This window comes from Malus sylvestris, chromosome 15 (genome assembly GCF_916048215.2).
Source record: "Malus sylvestris chromosome 15, drMalSylv7.2, whole genome shotgun sequence".
NCBI lineage: Eukaryota > Viridiplantae > Streptophyta > Magnoliopsida > Rosales > Rosaceae > Malus > Malus sylvestris.
In genome coordinates, this window is record NC_062274.1 from 50530647 (window position 1) to 50558296 (window position 27650).

Below are 27650 nucleotides of genomic sequence, written 5' to 3' on the forward strand. Positions count from 1 at the left end.
GTCGATGCTTCCAATCATCTCAAGAAAACCTCACATCTCGCCCTTCTTCAGAAGCCTTTGCAAGTCCATCTCAGTAGGTCTCCGTAGGTACTCTGTGGTGTAGATAGATTCGATTGTGGAGCAAAACCTCATCAGGGACTCAAGAATGGTTGATTTCCCCATCATTGCTATCTCATCCACTTGGTTTGCAGATGCTCCATATGCAAGCATCTGCAAAACAACAATAATTTTTTGCTTAGGAAAGAGACCCATAACACCAAAAACATCATTCTTTGACACAAAGTAAGAATCATGGTTGCAAACAGCAATCATGATTTTGTTGAACAAATGTCATTCCATTCTAAAACGACGTATAAAATACGTATCAAGGAATGCACTGTTACAGACAAAATAATCGTCCAAGAGATTACCTCATTGTTGCCTACTTCTATCAATGTTTGCGGAACGGCTGGGCCTAGAGATCTGAGCCACAGGTTGGATGATTCGATGGAAATGTGAGGCTCTTTGACTTCTTACTTCGTCATCTCTCATTCTACGCTCCTCATCCTCATCCTCATCCATCTCATTTTCGCCCACTTGGAGATTGAACATTTCTTCCCATTGCTTAAACAATTCTTTCTCTTGCTCATCGATTTCCCACAACATCTTTGAAGAAGACATTGTAAGAAGAAAGTAGAAACTATGAATAATAATAGATATTTTGATTTTGGTGTGTGATTTCTTAGGATGGATGGTGGGTTATATGGAGGAAAAAGAAAGGATTAGGTTGTAGATAATGCCACGTGACATGCCGTCATTCGTTAAAAATCTGATCGAAATCTATCCTCAAAGATTGTAAACATATTGTGACACGTGGCGATACGTGATTGGTTAAAAATCATATCGGAAATCCATCATTAACGATTCTGAAAAGGTAACGACACATGACACAACGACATTGGATAAAAATCTTTTCGAAATCTATCACCAAAAATTATTTTGTATTATTTTATAAAATAAAAAATACTAATATTTTATTACCTATTGCTATGGCTATTCAGTTTAGGGGTGGATATGAAAAAGGCAATTATTGTTCATTAAAGTAGTTACTATTCACTGGGGGGATTCAATAGTAAGTTGACCTAGAGGGCCTTTACAACACTGGAGTTGCTCTAAAATGCATGATGATGTTGTACAAGAGTGATGCAGAAGTACAATTGGTGGTGCCATGCTTTTTAGAGAAGATAAAAGGGCCTCGAGTACAACTGTTTGCTAACGAGGGTTCCATTGTATTGTTGGTAGTTACTGGTAGTTGTGTTTGTTGATTGTTTTATAATTTTCGTACTTACGAGTTATGGAATTTAGATTTCATCTAGATCTAAATTGTGGGATTTTAAGAATCTTTACATTCTAACCGTTTATTGTACATTGAATGGTCCGAAATTATTTTGATTTTTTTATTTAAAATTAAATACAAATAATACCTAATGAAAACTGACCACACGATGCACGAAGAACTACAAGAATGAAGATTCTTAGGATCCTCACAAAGAGAATCCGAAGAAGATCCTCATCCTGAGATATGAAGGGTTCTAGCTTTAGCTAGTAATGTTGTAGCATTGGAAAGATTTAGTTTTTGTAAATTGCATTTACTGTAAGGTAATAATTACTTGCCTCTTGCGGAAGGGTAATACTAGGAGATCAAAATTTCAAACAACATTTGTAAACCAAATGATATGGTAGTTGATGATTGAATTATTACTTAAATATTAATTAACGTGCTTATTTCATATTGATTTGCAAATTTGGTTTAAAAATTGGGTAATACTAGATAGACTAAATTTGTAGACAAAATTTGCAAACTAAATGATGTGTCCTTAATAGATATGAGCATGTTTATCAACATCATTTAAGTAATAATATAATCATCAACTTACATGTAATTTAGTTTACACAATTTTATCTAAAATTTTGGTCTCTCTGACATTACCCTTAATATTTGGTCTCCTTAACATTATCTTTCTCATAATGAATGTGGTAAAATGCCCTCTGATATTGTGCATTCAAATAACATTAATCAACAAATGAATCGGAAGTGATTTTTACACACATATTTTAGCATTGACGGTGGCAAAGATAGTGTGAATACCAAAGCCTCAAAGCTGGCGACTAGATTCTAAAGTAGTAAGAAGTAGAGGATGACTGAATGAGGATATATGCTGTGCAGAAAGGGTGGGGAGGGAGGGGCAGCGGTAGGGTTTGAAAGGGGGAGGGGTCTGCCGGCTGGTGTGGAAAAGAGGGGCTGCATTCAAATAGAAATTGTATTAAATGACAGATACTATATAAACACTAATTCTAAACTAGGCCACTGGTGGAGCCACTATGGACCTAGAGTCAAATTTGGTCTTGAGTTTCTTTTGTCAAAAGAAACTTATTCGAGAAGGCCGACAAAAGCGACAGAGGAGCTCAATCTGATAATGAAGGAAGAGGATATTTGTAGGATCAACATGGCCGGACTTGTATCGGTCGGACGATCACTACTAATTAATATCGATATCATTATTTTACTTAAAAGTAAACTTTTCATTGTGGAGATTTCATAAGCGGTATAATAGGTCACTACTAATCAATATCGATATTATATATATTGTTTCTAACTTAACCACTTGCACATCGTAAACACTCAAAACTGAGAGGTCAACAGACCAATATAGTAACCATTGGGGGTTTTAGGCACCAAACGGATATGAAAACAACAAGATTTAAGTGGTTCACTCGTAAGAATGACTTGTGTCCACTAGAGTAATCTGATATATATTTACTGCGAATTACAATACGTGGATGACAAAACGTGGATGACTCGTAAGAAAAAAAAAAGTTGCGGTCGCAGGAAGAAGAAGGAAGAAGAAAGAAAAAAAAAACAAAACGTGGATGACATGTGGCGCCCAGTCATTGTCCACATGGGCACCACGTCACAATTAACGGCAGATTTAACAGTTTGACTAACGGATGTATGAGACTGTTCCAAAATTTACACTTTAGGTATGAATCTGAGAAGAAAAAAATTTGATGTACTAAATGTTGAAAACCACGAAACATGAGGGTAGTAAACAATCTTTTACCCTTTATTCTAAATCAAAATATACAATATTTGGAGATTTATCAAAAAAAAAAAAATACAATATTAAGAATATATCAATCATTTTTATCCTAATTAACGATAGATTAAAGACATTTGTTTCAGTGCTGCATCGTTAATTGGCTCATATACAGTCCCCTTATTCTCTGACTTAAGATATGCATCCTCAACGATAAGTTTAGCAAACTCGTCGGCTACCTGATTCCCCAGTTAGAAGTTGTGAAAGAAAAGGAAAGGACACCAACGTATTACTACAGTAAAACATTGTTATCATCAATAATACAAGTCGGCTATGCGCGAGAAAGGATCCTTGCTGGATCCTTTTTTGGGGATTTAAGAGTTTTGTGATTGTGATCGTTTATCGTATATCGTGCGATCAGTTGTCGTTAAGTACAATTTATATTTATTTTTAAATTTTAAATTTTGAAATAATTTCTAACTGCGTATGATGAATAATCACGATCACAAAATTATTAGAATTTCCAAAAAGATAATCCGGTGAGGAATCTTTTCCATGCGCGAGGACTTTAGAAAACGAAAAAGTTCCCCTCAAAGTAGACATAAAAATAATATAAGAGTACATAAAAATAAACTAACACATAGTTTTATATTACAATACGGAACTCTACCATAGGGGTGTATTCGTGAATACAAATACTTCTCCAAATGCAGGGAAAACATTGTGCAAGACAAGACGACAGTTTATGATTCAACGCTAACCAAGTAAACTAATTTATATCATCATCATAATCTCAACGCTTACTAAGTAGCTCGATGGTTATTATGGAGAAAACGCGTTGTGTTTAGAAGTCACCGCTGCCTATTAGTAATTTATTTCCTTCTTTCCCTAACCTTGTCTTTCTTTCACACCTTCCTTAGCCCTTTCTTAATGGTTGGATTATGATATATAATTAAATATTTACAAAGATGGGATATGTTCCTTGGTATATATTAGCCTCAATCCGCATAACTCTTTCCCATGCATTTTGCAGAACATTCACATAGCCATGAACACCTCTCTGCTGACTTCTTCAAGCTGCATAAACCCTAGTACCAGTGCTGCAGCTGCTAAGCCTAAACCTTCTTTTCTAAATTGTCATGCACGCAAAGCCACTAAAATTTCATGCAGACCCACGAATTGTTACGAGGGCGGTAGTACTAGTCATACCAATTTCTACGAGCTACTTAGCTTGAGTCCGAATACTAAAACGAGCAAAGACGAGATCAAGCGAGCTTACAGAAGCATGGCGCTTCGTTATCATCCAGATGTATGTCATGATCAACAGAATTCTAATATTTTAAACGAGCGATTTGTGCAACTGAATGAGGCTTACAAGACGCTATCGGATCCTCTGTTGCGTGATGAATATGATTACGAGTTGGGTTTGAAAGATTATTGTAACAATAGTTGTAGTAGGAGGAGCACCTTCAAATACAGTATGGATAATTCTGTCAGAAATAATCAAGGTGCACAAAACAGATGGAGTCAACAAATTCTTGAGTTGAAGAGAAGGTCACAAAAGGAAGGATCATGGGCCAGCAGAATGAGGAGAGGTCGCGATATATCAAACCATTGACTAGTTACTCTTATCACCTCATTTCATAATTTCATTCATTCACTTATTTCCTTTTTACTAAATTCTTGGACCAATTCTGTACTTGCTAAATATTCTTGATCAAATTGAGCCCGTAAAATTATTGGGCCGATCTACTTCTTTACGAATTTATTTTTTTCTTATTTTATATTGTTAATATTCTTTAGATTTACAATTCAATGTAAAATGTATTGAGTGAATTGGCTTTACATAATAACAAATTTAGAACACAGTTTTAAACAAGATTTGACACAAGTTTTAAGCCGTTAAATTATCCTATTATTAATGGTTAAGATTTAACCTTATAAGACAGTTAATTTGATATTTTTAAATAAAAACATACATTAGAAATAAAAATATGAAACATTTTTTTTAATTATGACTCTGATTCTCTCTCCCAATCCCATTAACTTTCCATTTCTTTCTTTTCTTTTGCTTTCCTATGAGAATATCCAGCAATTTTGGTCATTTGAGATTTGGTTGCCTGATCAGTTAGTCACATTAGGCTGCCATTTTGAAAATACGTTCTTGTAGCTTCCTGTTCTGTTTGTTTGCGCCTTCTCTTAATATCTCCAAAATTTCCTGAATCCAGCTCTTGTATCTGGTAAGCTAATTAAATGGGCTCATTCATGAATCTTAAGACTGCGTCTTCTGAATTCTGGAAAATCGTATGAGATTTGTATTCCTTTGAGGCGTTTCTGGGGTAGTGAATTCTGCATTTGATAGGAATGTCATTTAATTGTGTAATCAAAATGGCATCACTTAAATCACTTGTTCTGATGTTTATCTTTCCGGACTCGTCTAGCAACCTTACTGGAACCAAACCATGCCACAACCATTTGAACCTTCTCATCCCTTGCTTCCTTGTGTTGGCATGAACTCTAGTAACCTTACTGGAAAAGATCTTCCAGGCTCATCTACTGCAAAAGAAATTTCGATCCATAGTTGTTCCATCTCTGAAAATCCAATATGAAGGATTGCCTACGTGGGGATGCTCTTCCTTGGCCTGCAATGGTGAACAAAAACTGGAGAAGGAGAACCATTGAGAGTTTTCTTACTTGATTAACTTTTGAAATTTGCACCACATAAGGCTTGATTGATTATTGTGCATTTAATTGTTATTTTGTATATAAGTTACAAAAAGTAATAATAATTTCTTATAAAGGAAAATTAATAATAATTAATTAGCTATCAGATTAAGTCTTAACTAACAGTAGGATAATCATAGAGGAAAATTAGGTTCATATCATTCTTTTTGTTACTTCATTGATTAAAATCCTATTCATTTTCAATTTTTGATCAAGGTCCTTGGGTATTAATAACATCATTATTTATTTAAATAATAAAATATTTTTATTTTTAAATATATTTCTTTAGTGTTAAAAATGTTACAATTAGTATATTTATATTTATGGCTAAATTTTTTGTCATATATTTTTATTTTTAGTTTGTACCTATTTTTAATTTGCAAATATTTTTTAATTTGTTCCAATTTTCTTTTCATTTTTAATTTGTACCCATATATTAGTTTCTTTTTGTGCCCAATTTTTTAAACTTTTATTTGTGTTTGTACCCATGTGTATACCGTCACGTGACATTGTATATTTAATCAAGGGTAAAAGATTGTTTACTACCCTCATGTTTTGTGGTTTTCAACATTTAGTACATCAAGTTTTTTTCGTCTCAAATTCATACCTAAAGTGTAAATTTTAGGACAGTCTCATACATCCGTTAGTCAAACTGTTAAATTTACCGTTAATTGTGACGTGGCGCCATGACTGGGCACCACGTGTCATCCACGTTTTCTTTTTCTTTTTTCTTCTGCAATTTTTTTTTCTTCTTCCTTCTCCTTCTTCCTTCCTCCTTCCTCCTTCTTCCTTCCCCTTGTTCTCCTTCTCCCTTCTTCTTCCTTCTCCTTCTCCTTCTTCTTCTTCTTCCTCCGAATCTGGGGAAGTTTTTTTTTTTTTTCCTTCTTTCTTCTTCTTCCTCCGACTGCAACCTTTTTTTTTTTTTCCTCCTTCTTCCTTCTTCCTTCTTCTTCTTCCTCAAATTTGGGGAAGATGAAGGTTTTTTTTTTTTTTTTTTTTTTTTTTTGAGGAAGATGAAGAAGAATGAAGAAGGAAGAAGGAAGAAGGAGAAGAAGGGGAAGGAAGGAGGAAGGAAGAAGGGGAAGGAAGGAGGAAGGAAGAAGGAGAAGAAGAAGGAGGAAGAAGGAGGAAGGAAGAAGGAGAAGAAGAAGGAGGAGGAAGGAGGAGGAAGGAGGAGGAAAAAGAAGAAAGAAGAAGGAAGAAAAAAAAAGTTGCAGTTGGAGGAAAAAGAAGAAGAAGAAGAAGGAAGAAGGAGGAGGAAGGAGGAGGAAGAAGAAGAAAGAAGAAAGAAGGAGAAAAAAAAACCTTCATCTTCCCCAGATTCGAAGGAAGAAGAATGAAGAAAAAAAAGAAGGGGAAGGAAGAAGGAGGAAGGAAGGAGAAGGAGTAAGAAAAAAAAACCTTCATCTTCCCCAAATTTGGAGGAAGAAGAAGAAGGAAGAAGAAGGAAGAATGAGGAAGAAGGAGGAAAGAAGGAGAAGAAGGAGAAGAAGGAGGAAGAAAAAAAAAACCTTCATCTTCCCCAAATTTGGAGCAAGAAGAAGAAGGAAAAAGAAGGAAGAAGGAGGAAGAAGAGGAAGAAGGGGAAGGAAGAAGGAGGAAGGAAGAAGGAGAAGGAGGAAGATAAAAAAAAAAAAAGTTGCAGTCGGAGGAAGAAGAAGAAGAAGAAAGAGGAAGAAGGAGGAAGAAGAAAAAAGAAAAAAAAGAAAAAAAAATTCCCCAGATTCGGAGTAAGAAGAAGAAGAAGGAGAATGAGAAGGAAGAAGAAGGAAGAAGGAGAAGAAGGGGAAGGAAGAAGGAGGAAGGAAGAAGGAGAAGGAGGAAGAAAAAAAAAGTTGCAGAAGAAGGAAGAAGAAGAAAGAAGAAAAGAAAAAAAAAAAGTGGATGACACGTGGTGCCCAATCATGGCGCCACGTCACAGTTAACGGCAGATTTAACAGTTTGACTAACAGATGTATGAGACTGTCTCAAAATTTACACTTTAGGTATGAATCTGAGACGAAAAAAACTTGATGTACTAAATGTTGAAAACCACATAAGGGTAGTAAACAGTCTTTTACCCTTTAATCAATGATAAAAAAAATTACATATGGTATATTTATGTTTTATGCCTAAACTTTGTATCATATATTTATATTTTTAGTTTGTACCCACTTTTAATTTGCAACATTTTTTAAAAAAATTTGTAGTATTTTCTTTTTAGTTTTATTTTGTACCCATGTATTAATTTCTTTTAGCACCTATATTTTAAAAAAATTCATTTGTACTCAGAATTTTTTAATGTTTTATCTGTACCCTAATTTATTTATAATGTACCCATTCTTCTTTATTAATGTACCACTTTGTTATATGTGAAATGTCCAATTTTTTTAACACTATGGATACATTCTTTTGCCATTTATTATTTCTTATTTTTACATAATTTTTATCCATTTATTAAATCAAAATGTTTGAATTTTTTTATTGTAACCGTTTATGACACATCCCAACCGAGATCGAAGCATGCTGGCCGTCACGTGAGGGTGACGTAGCTATGTGCACAGTGCGGAAGTAATAAAGATAAGAAATATACAAATAAATAAAAACCGAAAGCTACTAATGTGCACTAATAAACAGGAATTGCTAGTAGTGAGATACAAGTGTAAATACTCATAATCAGAGCATAGAAAGTCTAGGTGCAGTCCAGTATGACAAGTACTAGTTATATAGTACTAAAAGATATCCTACAAATATTTTATTCTGTCAGAACTGCCGAGATCCTTAATGCCACCAACTGCAAGTCTACCTAAAACATGTAGGGGCGCAAAAATAGAAAATGTGAGTGGGCAAAAACAAATGTTTTTCAAAACCATTTCATCATTAAAATGCTCTAACCCCTCGCCGTAAAACATGTATAAATTTTCCCAGAAATAGAATATAAATATATATAAATAACTCAGGTAAAAATATATTCATGGAAAATAATATATTAGATGGAACCCCTGCAGAAGTTTGTACAACTGAATTTATAGCTCATTAGTCAATATAGCCGGAGTCATTACAAATGACCTATACGGCACTACACTGCACACAAGTCGAAACCACTAAAAAGGTTTGTATGATAAGACTGGGTGTAATATAGCTATGCTCAATGCTACACACTCATGATAGCTATGCGATAAATCGCTAGTCACCTAAGAGTCGGAACCAACTATGATGGTTTGTACGACAAGACTGTGCACCTAAATTGGATCCAATGTAAGCATAGGGTGCGGGAGGTGACATTATAAACAGGCATGTACCATATCTCTGGCTAAATCATTAACACTGGGGTGCAGGTTTATGAGCTCAAGTTTCTCAATTAATCACAACCATTCAATACACATTCGCAATTCATAAACTCACCTGGAACTTACCTGAGCGCCCACAGCACCAAATCACATTTATGCATACAATTCTAACTCATGGTTTAAACATAAATCAATAGGCATGGCATTTTCAAAGCATAACTCATTTAAATGCATTTTTGGGAAAATATCAAGCATATACGTATATACTTAAAACCAAAAGCCCACTCACTGGTATGTCGAAGGGTTGTAGCCCTCGAGTCCCCCTTGACTGCGCTCGTCCTCGGGATAAGTTTCCCCTATATGTGAAACAACTATAAAAATGTTAATTTAAAGCACATAATCAATACTAGTTAATAACTTCTCATACATTACTCAAATGGGATGTTTGAATATATCAACGTGATCTACACAACCTCACGAACATCCCCATATTTTTAGAAAAATTTTCGGACCCCTCACGCACCGCCATGCGCCGGCCAAGGCACTGCCAAATGTGTTGCCCACGCGCGGGCACGTGCCTAGCACACTGATGGCGGCAATTAATGTGTCAGGAATAATCCGTCTAAAAACTAACGGCGTTACCTTCCGCCGTTAGCATATTCCGTCAAAACTGACGGAATATGCTTCTTTTTCCCCGACTAGTCACTAGACGCCGGCGACTGTTTGCCGGTTTCTGGAAAAGTTTCTAACCTTAATTTCTTTCTCATTTTAACACCAAACTTCAAGAAACTTGAACCATTTTGAAGATCTCACCAAGACGAACAAAACCATGTCTGAGTCGAGCCCTGAAACCACCAGAAACTCGTCGGAAAAAGCCTCGATATTCCGGCAAATCTTAAAACTCGTTGTTCTCGATGATTTGACTTCTAATTTCTTCCAATGAACCACTCCGAGCTTCGTGAGAACCTCCTAAAGCTTCATGTGAGCTTGAAATCCCAAAAAACACACGATTTTATGATTGCATGAATAGAGACAAAAATCGGGTTAGGGTTTTCACAAGTTTTCGAAAAAGTTCTTACCTAAAAATGGTACCATTCAACTCGTATGAACCTCAGGAACACAATGGTGCCCTTTGAACCTTCGATCTGTGTGTGTATGGTTGGTTTTGAAGTTCGTCCGTACAAAGTTGACTGAAACAGAAGAAAATCGAAAGGGAGGAGAGAGAGAGTGCACATGAAGGAGAGAGAGATAAGGAGTTGGAGTGTGTGTGATCCAAAATTGTCTACTTCAACCAACCAACCAAAACAACAAAACAACTTAATTCCAATTAGTTCCACATACTTAGGAAAATAACTTGGACCTAAACCTAAGTCATGTATGCACACCACTACCCACGTTTAAGGGTAAAACTGTCATTTCACATCATCGATAAAATTATCCCAGGACAGGCTGTGACAATCTACCCACCTTATAAAATTTCGTCCTCAAAATTTATACAATCATATAATCCACTAATAATCATAAAATAAGCGTGGATACATCTCTCTCATCCGGCCCTCTGTTTCCCAAGTAGCTTTTTCCACTGAATGATTTCTCTACAAAATCTTCACTAAACGCATAGTTTTATTTCTCAGAACCTTGTCTTTCCAATCCAAGATAGTCACTGGTTCCTCATCATAAGTCAAATCCGGATTAATTTCCAAAGGTTGAGGAGGAATCACATGTGAAAGATCTGCAACAAAATGACGAAGCATTGAAACATGAAACACATCATGCACTTTGGACAACTCTGTAGGCAACTCAAACTTGTAAGCAACCTCACCGACTCGCTCGGTGATCATATATGGTCCAATATACCTAGGACTTAGCTTGCCTTTCTTTCCAAACCGCACAATACATTTCCATGGTGATAACTTCAGAAATACCCAATCACCTACATTATACCTCCAGTCAATGGCATGCTTATCTGCTAAACTCTTCTGTTGATCCTAGGCCGTTTTCAGGTTATACTTAATTATCTGAACATTTTGAGTAGTCTCCTCCACTATCTCAAGACCCACTAAAACTCTTTCACCCACTTCTGACCAGCATAATGGCGTTCGACAAGACTTGCCATAGAGTGCCTCAAAAGGTGCCATACCAATACTCGAATGGTAACTGTTGTTGTAGGCGAACTACATCAAATCCAAACAATCATGCCAACCATCGCCAAACTGCAGCACTGAAGATATTAACATATCCTCTAACGTTTGAATGGTTCTCTTAGATTGCCCATCAGTCTGAGGATGATATGCCGTACTATAAAGTAATCTCGTACCAAGAGCTTCCTGGAATGCTACCCAGAACTTGGAAGTAAATCTAGGATCCCGATTCGAGATAATATCAACTGGAACACTATGGTACTTCGTGATCTTCGATATGAATAACTTAGCTAATTGGCTTAATGGATATTTTTCCCTCACTGGAATAAAGTGTGCTGACTTAGTAAGCCGATCAATTATCACCCAAATGCCGTCATAACCATTCTGTGTACGAGGAAGGTTGTACACAAAATCCATGGTGATATTTTCCCATTTCCACTGTGGAACGGGAAGTGGCTGCATCAACCCAAACGGCTTCTTCCTTTCAGCTTTAACTTGTTGGCAAATGGCACACCTACTCACATATTCAGCAATTTCTCTTTTCATATCCGACCAATAATAAAATGGTCGAATGGTATGATACATCTTGGTACCTTTTAGATGCATTGCATATGCCGAAATATGTGCTTCATCAAGGATTTCTTTCTTTAACTTTACATTATTCGGCACATACATTCTGCTTTCCTACATAAGCATACAATCAGTTTCTCGAATTCTGAAATCTTTCTTCTTCCCCTGATTCCTTGCTTGAATTATTTCCTGGGTCTCTTCATCATTCATCTGGGCCTCGAGCACACGATCAATTAAGATTGGCCTAACTTAAAAATTAGCAAGTAAAGCTTCCCCTCTATCTTCCACTCTTAACTCCACTCCAGTGGACCTCAAATCCGTAAGAAGAGGAACATGACAATCATAGATGGCATTAAGTCTAGCTGGAGTCTTCCTACTAAGTGCATATGCCAATGCATTTGCCTGACCAGGGTGATACTCAATCGTGCAATCGTAATCACCAAGTAACTCAATCCACCTGCACTGCATTAGCATATAACTGGTGTTCCTTCAAACTTTTCAACACCAATTTAAGATGTCTAGCTCTGCTCTAGTATTAGAGTATACCAGAATATTGTCGATAAAGACAATGACAAACCTGTCCAAATATGGCTGGAATACTCGATTCATTAAATCCATAAAAGCTGTTGGTGTATTAGTTAACCTGAATGGCATCACAAGAAACTTATAATGACCATATCGAGTCCTGAATGCGGTCTTAGGGACATCTTTACTTCTAATCTTCAACTGGTAGTAACCAGACCTCAAGTCAATCTTAGAGAACACACAGGCACCTCAGAGTTGATCAAACAAATCATCTATACGAGGTAACGGATAACGGTTCTTAATTGTTACTTGATTCAATTGCTTGTAATCAATGCATAGTCTCAAGGTTCCGTCTTTCTTCCTCACAAATAAGATTGGACCTCCTGAGGGTGAAGTACTAGGCTGAATAAATCCTTTATCCATTAATTCTTGCAACTGAACTTTCAATTCCCTTAATTCAGCAGGAGCCATTCTATAAGGAGTCAAAGATATATGATTCATACCTGGAAGAAGATCAATAACGAACTCTATATCTCTATCTGGCGGTAATCCAGGCAAATCATCAGGAAACACATTCGGAAAATGCTTGACCACACGTACATCCTCCACACTACTAGGAGTATTATCATTCAACACCACATGAGCCAAATATCTCTGACAACCTTTCGACAACAATCTTTTAGCTTTCATGGCAGAAATAACACCATGCCTCACCCTACTAGGCTCTCTTACAAATGTAACTTCATATAATCTAGGATGATGGAAAGTAACTGCCTTTCCATAGCAATCTATCTTGGCATGATTATAATGTAACTAATTAGTGCCCAAAATCACATCAAAATCAACAATGTCTAACGGAATAAGGTTTTATGAAAACACATACTAAAACAGTTATCAACATACTAATCCCCAGGTTTTATGAAAACACATATATATCATGATAAACATAGGTTTTCTGAAACCTAGCATGTCGTGCAATGTCTCAAATCATAAATTGTATATATAATAATCACTAGTGAATTGTCCAATAACCCCCAGGCCCCATGCCGGCTTCCTGTCCCTGTGCTAAATAGCTAGAGGAAACACTCCAAGCCCTATGGCAACACCAAACCGTCGCCCAGGACAGACTAAAATCTATCCCTACGTTCCGTAGCAGAAAGGACCACTAGGTAAGTACAAAACCATTAAACATATATATATATATATATATTGAAAAGCAACTTCATAGTATAAGGTCATCCATCATCTATACTATAAAGAGGTGTTCGAAACATGTTCTCAATATCATATCATCATTCATTGGATATTCTATAAGAACATGAGTTATAGGAAAAATAGTAATAATTCAAACTAGCCTCGGTAAGCATGTTATCTCATAAAACATTTCATAAAACGTAATCATTAAATCATGCTTTTCATGTGTGCATTTCTATTGTTAAAACATGCATTTTTAGAAGGGGTCCACTCACAGTACTTAGCTACCAAAGAGCCATGCAACTAGCGAAGACAGAAACGCCACAAATAATTGCCCCTAAACACATAAAGGGTCCAATTAATAAAACTTATATAATAGCAATTGAATTTGGAAAAACAGGCATTGGAAACGGATTCAGGATGTCGAATTACCCTAAGAAAGGTCTCGGTTAAATTTTGTAAAAGTCAATAGAATATTTCCGGATAGAATATTCCCTAATGGAATATTCCCCAAAAAAGGTTTGTACTGGTTAGGGTTTAGGGCTTAGGTCTAGGTGGTTTAGGTTTAGGTTTAGGATAAAGGGTTAATGGGTTTAGGTTAATGAGTTTGGGAATTTGGTTGATAAAACGCCTAGGGTAAATAATTGGGTTAATGGGTTAAGGGTTCTCTAATTTAAAAAGGGTTTTGGGTTAATAGGTTAGAGGATTGGGGTTTTGGGTTACTTGGGCCGAAGGCCCTAAAGGAGAAATGGCCAAGGCCTTATGGTTTTTGAGAAACAAAAATAAAACCAAACCAAAATTTGGTTTTGGGCTTTTACCTACAAGGCCCAAAGGCCTTTAAAACAAAAAAACCTAAAAGGGTTGGGTTGGGCTTGGCAAGAAAGGCCCAAAGGCCTGGTTTGGTTGCTGCTCGCCAGAGCTAAACGGAAGGGAAGGCCGGATTTCGGCCGGAAAGTTGGACAAACTTTAAATGCTCATAACTTTGTCAATACTCAACGAAATTGAGTGAAACAAAAACGAAAGTTGTAGTTCTCGACGAGACGAAGAGAATAGTACCTTGCACGATGTCTAACTCACCGTGGTTTTGCTGGAAAACTCCTTAAAAACCATTGAGGTCGCAGGAAACTGGGTAAGATTCAAATGGATATAATTTCTTCAATACTCAACGTAATTGGTTGAAACAAAAAGAAAAGTTGTAGTACTTAGTGAGACGAAGAGATTTATACCTTGCACATAGGCCAACTCACCGTGGTTTGGTCGGAAATTGCCTCGAAAGTAGCAGTCTGCGTCGGAGCTCGTGTACGGAGCTTCATGGTTCAACTTCCAAAATGCCAAGACTATGGTTGAGTTTGTAGTGACTAGATAAGGACGATGACGATGTTGAAATTGTGATTTGATGATGATTTTAGGATATGGGTTATGAGTGTGGCACGGTGAAGGATAAGAAGAAAGAGAGAAGGTGAGGGAGAGTGACGGGAAAGAGAGGGAAGAAGGAGACCAAAAAGGGGATGGCCCCCACGTGGCACACAATTTAACACTAAAAACAATTTTAAAAGAAAACAATACCCAAAACAAAATGAAATTGGGGTTTTACGTAGAATGTATGGAAGATCAACTCGACAAGCACAAATACAACTACAAGCTCCACTTGGCACAGATTTGGGCTCCGTGCTACGACTTGGGTTTATGGTTTTTATGCAATTTCCAAGAGAACAACACCAAGATTGCAGCACATCGCTATTCTATAATTTATGGTTTTTAAGCCAAATTCCTTTGTAAACTATGTTGATGTCTCGAGTCTCGAATCATACTATCAGAACTGATCTTTTGCCAGACGTCTGGCAAGAAAATTCTCCGGCCGTTAGATTGGAAATTGCAGCCGTTAGTAGGCCTTTTGGACTCCTTGTCATTTAAATTGTTCAGCATATAAGTGCTTCCGCAGAAGAAAAAAAACTACAAGAAAACTGAGTTCGCAAGGAAAAAGAACAAGAAAAAAACTAAGACAGATTGCATATACATTGTGTGCGAAGGTCGGAAGATGACCCAGAAAAAAGAGAAAAATACAGCATACAAAAAGAGAGGAAAAAGAAAGTGACCCCTAGCCATCTTACTTTAGACAGAAAAGGAAGGAGGAGAAGGAAACGAAAAATATAGTTCTTGGATAACCCTGTCTTGTTTGTTGGAGTAAATCAAGGTTCTTCATGATGGGGGGCAAATGTAAGAATGGCATCTGCAACTGAAAGAAAAATCTTGCCCTTTCCAATCAAATCGACAAACTCCGATGCATGAATCTTGTCAATGACTACTGTGCCAGGATTTGCTAAAGCAAGCTGAAATGTAACATTACCGAAATTGTCAAATTAGTTATTTCAACCAAGTCACTTGTTAACTGCAGTAACAATGAGTAGATTTTTATCGAAAAGATTGAAGGCATTACCTCGATCTTTCTCTTCTGAAGACTCCTGTAGAGCTCTTCCAAGGCATGAATTCCACTTGTGTCTATGTCAGTGACAGCTGCGGCCGGGAAATGAAAATCCGTGAATTAATGCCATCTCTCTCAATCAGTAAAATCTATATGGCAGTCGACAAAATTAGAATTCACTTACGCGACATTTCTACGATCAAGTACTCGATTTTGGGTAGACTCTTTTCCTTCAGTTGTTCTTCTTCGTCTGTTACCCATCTCAAAATCCTGAAGGAAATTAGTTAATTGGTGTCAATTAGTTCTCTAGGCTCTAGCCGACCAGTGATCATACCTAGTACGTTAACTTGTCACTTGTTAGAGTTACGATGGTAAATTGTGAATATCGAATATATGTCTAAGCGAGAACAAATTGTCTGATAAGAGAACATTTGGACATGCAGATTGATCCACACATCCATATATGTGTATGTAGTTATTCTCATACCTCTCTTTAATATAGTTGGAGTTGGAGAAGTAAATTGCAGAATCAACTCTAATAATGAGAATCCCGGGAATCTGTGTGGCATGGGGATACTGCTGGATGTTTCTGTACACATTAGTCCTGGGGAGCTTTCCTAGCAGCGTGGTTCTTGGTCTTGTGACTTGCAAGAGGATTTTGGCAAATGAAATGGAGACGGCAAGCAACAGGCCAATCTCAACGGAAATGAAAACCACACCGAAGAAGGCTCCCATGCAAGCAACAAAGTCGAATTTGTCAATCTTCCAAATGAGTTTCATGGCCTCAAAATCGATCAGTCCCAGGACAGCTGAAATAATGATGGAAGCGAGAATGGCGTTGGGGGTGTACTTGAAAATGGGTGTGATGAGTTCCAACGTGAGGAGGACCACCAAAGACATGACGATGTTTGAGACCGCTGTGTGGCAGCCGGCCATGTAATTGACAGCTGAGCGAGAAAAGGAGCCGGTGGCAACATAGCAGGATGTGAATGAACCAATAATGTTCATGGTTCCCATTGCCACCATTTCTTTGTTTCCATCAACCTCATAGTCCTTAATCCCAGCAAACGTTCTCGCGATTGCTACACCTTCCTGCGCGTATTAATTAAAAACATTAACTGTTTAATATAATCAATCAATTAATTAGTCAATCAATAAATTATCCATCCATCAATGTTTCAAGATTAATATGTTCGTTTCAGCTGGTTTGGCAAGTACGTAGTGCAAGCTTACCGTCAATGCTACCATACCGGCCACAGAACCGATCCTGAAGCCTTTCATAACATTCTCTCCAGTGAAATAAATTAAATGAGCGGAAGGTGGGTTTACGCCCGGCCTTATTTTATACACCTGAAATAACAAAAAGATTAAAACGTAAACGTCAAATGAATTTTCAGTATTATATATGCTTAATTATAATGCAGTACATTCAAATTTACTTACAATTGCAACACCTTTCTTATCTGCACGGGTGATATAAACAAAAAAGGTAGACAGGATAACTGAGATCAAAGGTGCAATTGCAGGCACCCAAAATAGTTTCTTGTTCTTTTTTCCCTACATCAGCATTATCATTAGCAATTTAGCAAGCTCCAATAAATCAATTAATTCAAGATTAATCAATGAATATACAGTTGATTCTCAATTGAGCGGAACTAAATTTATGAGAAGCAATAGAACTTACGATGTACTTCGTCAACAGAAGAAATGCCAAGAAGGAGACTCCTATTAGTATAGTTTGCCAGTTCCACTGCAAAGTTAGACATACAGTTGATAAATTAGATATGAAGAAAAGGCATTCAAGAGGGGAATTCGAACTTGAGACGTATTAATACATTGAAAAGAAGTACCACTCGACGAACTAAAAGCTAGTCAGTTAGAAAACAGTATATACTTTATAAACAATATCAATTAAACTCACTTAATCGCTCTTGACACATGTGCATATGATCAGCTTATATATATGGACAGATGGCTGAAAGGATTGAAAAACATTTGTTGGAAAGGTGTAAAATCGGCTGCAAGGCTAAGCATTGTAGATTTGGCCTCCCATGTCCGGTTTGGACGCGTGACCTGCCGTTTCGGAGAGAACGGCAAGGTGAACCAAAAAATCACTTTGCCCTAATGTAGGGTCATTTTGGCCTAATTTCTTCATTTACAAACCTAAAATGGGATTTTAAGATTTATGACCCTTTTGGTTTTTTGTTATTTGCTTCTCGTTTTCTATTGTACTCTAGAAATCCTAGGGCTAAGACTATATAAGCAACCTTAGGGGGCTAGGATTGTAATCTTTCCTTATCATTCAACAATAAACTTTGAGGTTTTCTTAGTTTGCTAGTGAATTCTAGCTTAGAGTATTTCGTTCAATTTCCTTGTTCATTATATCGTGCTGCATCAATATATCAGTACCCCATGATGTACTGCAGAAAATACTGAACGCATAACGGAAACAATGTCAGGTTTCTTGGTAAATATCTTGATGCCAAGTAACCCTTTAAGCTGCTGAAGGGAAATGGTAATGGCAGCTCCACCCATAAATCCAACAATGGAAGCATGAGATAGAAAATCAATCAAGAATCCCAACCTGCACAAAACTATGAATTAATTACTAACTAATATTCATGCATACACACACACACACACACACACACATATATATATATATGTTCTTTTATATAGACAGACATATGATGATGATAATACCTGAGAAATCCTAAAGTAAGTTGTGTGACTCCGGCAAAGAATGTAGCAGTTAACATTAGGCGCAGATAGTCGTCTGCATCCGTTTTATAATCAACCTCATTCTGCACCAAACTCCCAAGCAACAGAGACACCACGGCCACCGGTCCAATTGCAATGTCCCTTGAGCTACCCATGAACGCATAAATAAGCGGTGGTACGAAACTACTGTCTGCATCACGTACGGATCATGTTATAATCGTGTATATGTATTAACTTATCTATCAAATTCCGGACTTGGCTACGGTACATGCATTAAAGGCCGGTAGAAGACGAAGATGGAAGACTCACATAAGCCATTCTCACTGGGCAGATTGGCAAGCTTTGCATATCCAAGATCCTGAGGAATACAGAGACTTGCAATGGTAAGTCCAGCGATGACGTCTCCTCTGAGTTTAGAAAGGTTGTAATCCCTCACCCACCCAAATATCGGGAAGAGAGCTTGAAGACCGAGAACCAACTTCCTCCTCTTTGTTTGGTCTTTGAAAGCACGCAAGGGCTCATCCGAAAAGAATGTTTCCTTCATGATGGCACTGAATTCCTCAAAAAGTTGTGGCTTCGCAGGCTCTCCAACCTTATGAACTTGATATGCCTGCTGCTGCTGCTGCTGCGGCAACACTCTCTCAGCTGAATTAGTTTGTTGGTTCGATGAAGGTCCGCTTCTGATGTCCGCTTCATTGTCTTTGATACGCTTACTCATTATACCAAGACCAGACACCCCACTTCTACAATCGAGCTGGCTACCCTGCTACAGTTTCACAAACTTTTTTTTTTTGAGCTAAACTGATCATAACATCTTAAAGAACGTACTTCAGTTTCTAAGCAGAAGATAGTTACCACCAAGGGGAAATCAAACAACTCTAAGAGTTCCTGCTTTCAATCATCCAAATTGTCTATAGTTGTTTTCATTCATAGATCGTCCTTACGAAAATTAGACAAATTCAAAATCATTTAGATATTCGATTTAAGTGATTGTTTTGCAAGAACGAAAACAAACAGCTTGTTGGAAGGTGAACCGTACAAGGATATCCTCAACTCAAACTCACTATATATAATTACATAAACAAGTGTTTAATTCAGTAGCCTTCACCAGAAGTACATGCCAACAAAGCAAGCTGAGCTTAACCACACCTTGACATCACAATCATCCAACTCCTTCATATAATTTTGGTTGTTTAAATACAACGATATGTTTACACTATGGAATGGGGAATTTGAGTTGAGACGTACAGTGGGTTAGTCAATCATAATCATTTGGTATTTAGCTCACCATTTACAAGAGTAGAACCTAAGATCTTCCCTTATAAGTAGAGAAGAATATCACTAAATTGTAGTACCATACAATCGTCTCTCTCATACTTGCTAGCTGGACTTTGGAACGTACTTTAGATGACAGCCATTCATGCATGGTGATCCTTCCCCGCCACCCAGATTAACGATTAAGCGCAGTGACAATTACAAACAATTACTCAAATTAATTTATACTTCACTTTATTTTCAAGATCAACAATGAAACTATGAAAATCATTATAAAGAATGAATGACACTGAAAAACATATAACCAAATATATCATGTTCCAAATTAGAAATATGAACAATATATATATATATATATATATATATATATATATATATATATATTGAACAGAGAGTCTAATTAAGCTGTGTAGAGTAATTAAGTTGGTACCTTAATAATAAACTTGAATGTGGATCACTGAGAACCTTGAAAGCATTGACGACACTGATCAATCTCTTTGGTCAGAACCAACGAAGCTAAAGGAAGGAAGATAATAGGATCGGACTATATATGCATCTAAATACAGTCATTCTGTTTCAAGGTTTGGCAGGCTATTATTGAGCAGCCAAATTCTGACTCAGCTGTTGGACAACATAGAAGTCTTCGCTCTTGTCACTTAAAAATTAAAAGGAATACCAATTAATCGTAATACGGCCAAACTTACATGCACTGGTGATACTAAACGAAACACAATAATTATAGTTGCACTCTTGATCCTACTTTGAAAAGTTGTAATCGAATCGAGACAAAGGATAAATATTTCTAATATATATGCGCGTAGGTATACGGCCAAACTTAGATTAGTAAATTACATTCTCTTGTCATTTATGTTTATGTCTATATTGTTATTATCTACAGTTCCAGGCCAAGAAGGGATCAAAACAAAAGCAAAAAAGCAAAACGCTATTTTCATAAGTGAGCTGTGAGCAGTGAATTAGAAATAACAATAACTTTTGTAACAAGAAACAAAATAACAATACTTTGATAATGTAACTATTTGTGATAAACTAATAACAACTATGGTTGGTCTATCAAATAAGAGTAATGCTAGTAAGACCAATTTAATTAAAATTAAATCCTTGGTCTCCCTAACACATCTTTATTTTAAATTAATTAAATCTTAACTAGCAGTGAACATACTCTAAATTTGTGAGAAGTTAAACCATTTAAAAAAATAGAGACACCTAAATGGGTTGGGCATTAGTGGGTTTGCTGACTAACCCGACTAATCCAACCAAAATGGTTTGGGTTGCATTGGATTGTACATTTCAAAAATCCTTTTCCGATAAAAAATATGACCACTTGTTTAATAGGTAAGTTGGTTGGGTTGAAGTACTAATAATCCGTAGAATATTCAAAAGAAAATTTTAAAGTTTAGATTTAAAGGCAGCTTATTTAGGAGTGCAAATTGGAATCGTGTTTCCAATTTCGCCAGTAAGTTTTAAAATCCGAACCCGAAAATTCAAATCCGAGTATTTTCAATCTGAATTTTTTTTAGTGTTCCAAACTTATTCCAATACAAAAACTTCCAAAACTTTTTTTTTTGTTTTTTGTTTTTTTATAGTTAATTACTCATTGAGTCATATTCTATATTTTGTAATTAATTTTTGTATTATACTGTTAGTTTTGGATACATTTTGGTCTTTTTTTTATATTATTAAACATACGCTTATATATTAAAAAGGATAAGCATACTAGTATACCACAAAGTTATTTGAATTTATACATAAGCATATACTAAATATTAGGAAAGAACAATAATTTGCATGTAGGAAAATGTTTGAGAATATTCAAAAAATTATAAAATACATAAGCATATAGCAAATTATGTTCTGAAATTTTCGAGATTACTCTGATTCCGAAATTTCTGAATTTGTTGAAAATTGATGTAAAGTTAAAAATTGTAACGCTCCGCCCCGAAATATTTGTTTAATTTCGAAAAATAATAATTATATTAGTGATAGGCCCAAACTAAACTTTTGTTTATTTTACTACCAATAATCATAATTTTACACTTTCATGCTTTAATTTCCTTCATAGCTAACCATATTTTTCAATGTGAAAACATATTATTAGACTATCAATTCAAATTCCAAATTTGCTTCTATTACGACAACTTCTCACAAAAAAATAAATTCTTGATTATTTAACTACCATTTATCAATTCTTTAATTATATGCCTTATTTCCATCCATGAACCATAATTTATAATTTCCATAACAAATGTACTACTTATTTTATGGCTATGTCACCATCTTCTTTCATAGATCAATTTCCATTAACGTAACATTTATTCTCGAAGTGTTTAAGGCTGCATCTAACATTGATAGACTGCCTACATACCCTTGAATGGGATCAAGCCTTTCGTAGTTCACCAATTTAAATTTAACCAAATTACGAAATTCACATAAGTAACCATAAATCAACAACTATCTCCCAACAAGCAAATCACTTTCAATGCTTATCAAACTTGGTTTCAGAACAACAAAATTGACTTAAAAATATGGCGTTGGCTCACCGCCGCCGGTGGCGGTTGACCGCTCCGAATCACCGGAAATATCATCTATTTCTAAAAATTACCAAATTTTACAAAGATGTAGATCTCAATGGGTGGAGCAAGTTTCATATCTGAGGACAAGTCTAATTTGGTCGGGAAACACCTCATATTGGCCACGAACTGTCGGAAACCCTTGTTTTTTGGTGTTTTTAATTTGACTCCAAAAAAACTCCGACGTCCCAACCAATGCATGGGTTTTGTTTCTGGACTCAAGGGGAGTCTAATGGTGGTAGTAATTGGGTGGAAACATTTCAAAATTTTGGGAAACTCGAGCAAGAGCCGCCGCACCACCGGTGCTTTTTTTTTTTCCTAATTGCAAGGCGAAATATTTTCTTTTTGGTGTGTAATAGGAAAAATTAACGATTGGGTTCGAAATAAGGATCAATTTGGCACCCTTCCCGTCGTCCAAGGTGGCCAGAATTGGGAGATCCGACCGGATCGGGTCATGGATGTAACCGGGTCGAAGGGTTCCCTCCTTCTCCCCCCCCCTCCTTTCCTCTCCTTGCTCTCTTCCCCCATTGGCCATGTCCCCCCTGATTCCTTTCTCTTCTGTTATTTTAATTACAGTCGTCCATCATTTATTTTTTCTTTCATCACAGCCACACACGTGGCACAATTCATTGCTCCAGATTTTCTGGAGCCTTCTAAATGGGAATAAAATTACCATAATATCCTTCACTTTAAACGTTAATAACTTATTCGTTATAACTCCGTTTCACGAATGGTTTATGCCTACGCGTTTGTGAGATCGAGCTCTCTTCAAAAGTATATATTTTGACCTCGAAAGGTCTACAGATTTTAAATATTTAATTTCCAAACTTTAAACCTCGTAGCTAGTTTAACCTAAAACTTAAACTCACATAAATTATTATAATTCTCAAAAAATCATATAAAAGCTCAATAAATACATAGATTATCATAATTTCCAGAAACAAAACGTTAAAATTTCCCAATTCTATTTCCATAATCATAATCGATTTATTTTCAATTTTCTCTACATATTCATAATTATGAATATCTAATTTGTATATTTAAATTTTTCAGAGTATTACAAAAACTATGATCAAATCCAATTCAAAAATTTTGGAACGGAAATTGGAAACATTGTTTTCGATCCAATCCTTCTTAAAAAACACCCCTAAACTTATTTGTAGAATTTTCAAAAATAACTTTAATATTGTTAGGTTGAAAATTTCAAGCTTTATTGTAACCTAAAAGTGATTTTCCAAAAACCAAATGCCAAACTCATTTGAGTGAGAATAAATGTTATTTGAAGACAATGGTCTATCACAATATTAACCTTTACAAAATCAAATTTAGGGGATACTAACATCTATAAATGCCTTTTTGTATGAATCGAGATCTTTAGTCTTTACGTATTTAGTTATTAAACTTTCAATCATATATCTTATCGTCATTCACATTGTTTATATTGTGAGTCGGTCCACTCTTGAATTTTCTTTTGCCATAACAAAAGAAATAAAGAAATACTATAAATTCAATTGTGCTTCGATTGTCAAACCATGATACATCACCATCACTTTCAATTTGTGACCAGGGAAATTAAAGGAAGAAGGGAAAAATAAACATGTCAATATCAATAGGGGCATAGCTCACATGATCGAATTAGCACCCACATTTACCTCTTTTTATTTTTTGGAAGGACCTACCTCTTGGAGTAGTTTTTTTTTTTTTTTTTATTGGTCAAATACCTCTTGGAGTAGTTACTCTAAACAGAAGGTAATGACAAATACCTATTAAAATTGACCAACTTTTCCCACTATATGGGGTAAACCTTGAATGGATTCAAGAGGCTAATAATTCTGCCTTCTTCACTTTTGAAATGCTCTCCACGACTCCAACTGCTGAAACGTGTCCCCTAACAGTTACCATCTTTGTCTCTAGGTCAATACTGAAAGATGTAACCCCTGGTATATATACAAAATCCCAAAAATATTTAATTTCCTGAAAATGTTAATTAATTGCAAGCATAAGTGGATAAAACAAACAGGAAATGATAAAACAAAAAGTGTTTAGCGAAAAATACACAGTAAACCGACTTTGGGAGATTTTGGTGTAATATAATTTTCTAAACTTATGAAAATTTTGAGAAAACACGATAAATTTTAAAGGGTGTGAATAACTTAACTCTTAAAATAAGATTGGTGCCTCCCTTAAAAGACATATATAGTGAATCAAACCTTCTAAGTTCTAAGAGAAAATTAAACACAATAGAATCAAGGACCCTAAGAAGAAAAGGCCTAGAAAATATTAATGTGATATTCATAGTCATATAAAATATTAAAACGTACCTTCCATCTTAGAGAGATGTTTCTTCAGTTTACCAGCACATCCTTGGCAATGAATGGAAACTCTCATAACAACCACCTGCATATATATGTAACCAACACATTACACTGCATTGACCTTTAAGTTAAGAATATTTCTTGGAGTTATTATGCCAGATCATTCACTCAAGACCTTTGATTTCTACTCGACCGGATGAAAAAAAATGAGATCACTTCGTATGGACTTGTTGAGAATGATTCCAATTCAACCCGATCCATTCGTTCATAGAACTATTTACTTGATCGCAGACATTTCTAAAACACTACTAACAGAGAGATATATAGTCAATTTTGGAAGAACTTAATGTTTTCTTATAATTTTTTTACGGGTGGATACAAGGGTAAAACTTGTTTGACTATTGATTTACCCTTTGTTTTGTTTTATTTTTCTAGGCAGAAAGGAACGTAATTAAGCTGAAGTCAGCAATATAAACCAAGATTTGAGAGAGACGGACCAAGTGAAACTATTCATTATATATTGTAATTTATTTTGACAAATTTCCTACATGATATTCTTTTGCTCTTCAGTAGTATACCATCCAAAAAATATAGTATAGTTACCCAAAAAACAAAAGAAGGAAAATAGTGTTATTGTGGAGGGCCTGGCCTTGCAGGCTATGGCTGCTTTCAATTGAGTACTGGATCTGACAGTGGGCCTAATATATTTTCAACTGATTGATTGAGGTCCGGGATAAGGGGATTTGAGAATTTTTGCATAGGATTAGACTGACGTTGATCATTCATATAAACATTTGAGAAAATTTTGTTCCATTTAACACACTACAGTTGGAAAAAAAATATTAAAAGTTGATGACAAAGTTTGTAAATAGATATGTATTTTTACCTGGAAGACATTGTCCGCGGATGACGACGGTGGTAGTAAATCTGGATCAGATGATGGTAGTTTTCGGATCGACTTTGACATTGGCTGCTGATCATGGTGGTTAAGAATACTGCTAGTGGTAGTGCTTCGCCGGCGACTGTGAGAGTAGGACGTCTCATGGCCATGAGCTGGAGGAGGAGTGTTGAGGAGCCTGGAGTAGTAGTATTGACCACCGCCGCCGCCATCACCAGCATTATTAGTACTATTTGATCTCCTCATCATCATGTAATGCCCATGTCCAGCATTGTGATTGCGGCGGACAGTGGTAGCTGCAGCTGGTCTTGTCGGCGGCACAATAATGGAGCGCGCATCAGTCATACACACCGCAGTTGCTACCTGAGACTGGCACATGAACCCTCTCATGATCATCTTCTTCTTCATCTTCTCCTTGGTACCGCTGCGGCTTTTCATGTTCATGATATATAATTGGTCACTAATTAGTAGGAGGGAGGGAGGGAGGGAGGGAGGGAGGGAGGGAGGGAGGGAGACAGAGAGAGTGAGAGTGTATGTTAACTAAGTTATGCAAATGCTAGCGGTGAATAATATAGATAGGAGATGCATGAAGGAATGAGAACAACTTACATAATATGAGTACAACGTCATGTAGTGTTATGTGTCAATAAAATAAAGATATGTGGTCAAAACTTACACGCGTCTTTTATTTTGATGTCAAAGGATGCTTGACTATTGATGAAATACTCGTAGTAGGTAAGTAATTCTTGGCAGGAAGATAAGAATAGGGATGAGAAGGAGAGGGTACTGAACATGCTGTCTTTATGACTTAGCTAACAGAGTTTGGCAGGCATTGCACTGCAACTGGCTCTGCCAGACAGTTAATTTTATTTCTAGTACTAGCCTACTTCACCATCCTGTCTTTTTCTCTGTTTAATGTACTTCACCAATTCACTATTTATCTTCAGTTGTATTGATCCAATACCCACATATCACATATGCATATGCAATATATCCTTAATCCTTTTCCTGTCTGAGTAAATATACCACATCCTTACTAATGCTACCTGCAGCAAAAACCAGAATGGGCCTAGATTGATGATTTGATATATTGAATGGAAAGCTAAGCTAGTTATATGGTGCTTTCTGGTATACTAATTTAATCGTTTTAGATATTAATTTTGGATTTTTAAACAGATTGTTAAAAAAACGGAGCATCATAGAAATGTCGACCCTAGTGTGTATCGTTCTCTTTTTTACTTCCTAATACATTGAATTATTCAATTAATCTACTACATTGAGAACACATAACCACTATTCGAAAGGACTATTAATTAGGGTAATATATAGAGTTCATATGTTCTCAGGTTAATGAAGTAAATTTAGGCTTTGTATATATGTTTAAGCATATTGTAGTAACTCTAGCAGGTTAGAGTTTTATCATGTTCTAATAGGTGCAATATTTACAGACTTATGAGACTATATATAGGTGGTCCCTCCTCTCTCTCAAAGACAAGTTTAAATTCTGTCAGTGATTACTAACGCATAAGGATACAGTTTTGTGGGAGTAGGACAATCTTCTAGTGCCCGCAATCATATCTTCATCTTCATTGTATGTGTAAATTGATTTAGTATGTAATTAATATTAGTTTTAGATCCTTAATTTTATATCTGGTATCAAAGCATCATAATTTTTTTTATGAAAAAATTTAAGATTACTATAAGGACACGTCTTTAATGTTTTATAAAAAGATTTTTGAAGAACTACTTTGTAAAATGAATAGGACAAATAAAATTTAGCATTTTTATGATACGAATTATTTATAGTGTTGCAGTTCTATTAGATTAGGAATATAATTGTATAAATCTTAACATATCTAGGGTATCCTTATGAGATTCTACCATATCTATATTAGAATTGTAATCTTATTAGGGGTAAGGAATTTACCTTC

The 27650-nt window shown here is 35.9% G+C and overlaps 3 protein-coding genes across 3 annotated transcripts; 1 reads left to right on the top strand and 2 right to left on the bottom strand.

Moving 5' to 3' along the window:
* Positions 1 to 4122: 4122 nt before the first annotated feature.
* LOC126603079 (chaperone protein dnaJ 20, chloroplastic-like) lies at positions 4123 to 4695 on the top strand. The gene has a single exon (XM_050269834.1). It carries the CDS (start codon positions 4126 to 4128, stop codon positions 4693 to 4695), a length of 570 nt encoding a protein of 189 aa, XP_050125791.1. The 5' UTR covers positions 4123 to 4125.
* Positions 4696 to 15442: 10747 nt separating this feature from the next.
* On the bottom strand, positions 15443 to 20439 carry LOC126604616 (sulfate transporter 1.2-like). Its single transcript, XM_050271905.1, has 11 exons — positions 20349 to 20439; positions 18953 to 19409; positions 18626 to 18833; positions 18332 to 18506; positions 17607 to 17672; positions 17366 to 17479; positions 17156 to 17272; positions 16410 to 17014; positions 16107 to 16192; positions 15938 to 16014; positions 15443 to 15830 (listed from the first exon to the last, which is right to left on the bottom strand). Exons 2-11 carry the CDS (start codon positions 19359 to 19361, stop codon positions 15690 to 15692), a joined length of 1998 nt encoding a protein of 665 aa, XP_050127862.1. The 5' UTR covers positions 19362 to 19409; positions 20349 to 20439; the 3' UTR covers positions 15443 to 15689.
* Positions 20440 to 23965: 3526 nt separating this feature from the next.
* On the bottom strand, positions 23966 to 26223 carry LOC126602056 (protein SODIUM POTASSIUM ROOT DEFECTIVE 2-like). The gene is made up of 3 exons (XM_050268868.1): positions 25708 to 26223; positions 24828 to 24903; positions 23966 to 24443 (listed from the first exon to the last, which is right to left on the bottom strand). Exons 1-3 carry the CDS (start codon positions 26161 to 26163, stop codon positions 24322 to 24324), a joined length of 654 nt encoding a protein of 217 aa, XP_050124825.1. The 5' UTR covers positions 26164 to 26223; the 3' UTR covers positions 23966 to 24321.
* Positions 26224 to 27650: the final 1427 nt, after the last annotated feature.

Bases quoted from the DNA above. Each gene is read 5' to 3' on its own strand.
- LOC126603079 (XM_050269834.1), top strand. From the start codon at position 4,126: ATGAACACCTCTCTGCTGACTTCTTCAAGCTGCATAAACCCTAGTACC.
- LOC126604616 (XM_050271905.1), bottom strand. From the start codon at position 19,361: ATGAGTAAGCGTATCAAAGACAATGAAGCGGACATCAGAAGCGGACCT. The intron at 18,834-18,952 runs GTGAGTCTTCCA...TACGTGATGCAG, and splicing joins GCCCAGTGAGAATGGCTTAT to ACAGTAGTTTCGTACCACCG. The intron at 17,480-17,606 runs GTAAGTTCTATT...ATGCTGATGTAG, and splicing joins TTCTGTTGACGAAGTACATC to GGAAAAAAGAACAAGAAACT.
- LOC126602056 (XM_050268868.1), bottom strand. From the start codon at position 26,163: ATGAACATGAAAAGCCGCAGCGGTACCAAGGAGAAGATGAAGAAGAAG. The intron at 24,904-25,707 runs GTAAAAATACAT...ATATATATGCAG, and splicing joins CCGCGGACAATGTCTTCCAG to GTGGTTGTTATGAGAGTTTC. The intron at 24,444-24,827 runs GTACGTTTTAAT...TATATATACCAG, and splicing joins ACATCTCTCTAAGATGGAAG to GGGTTACATCTTTCAGTATT.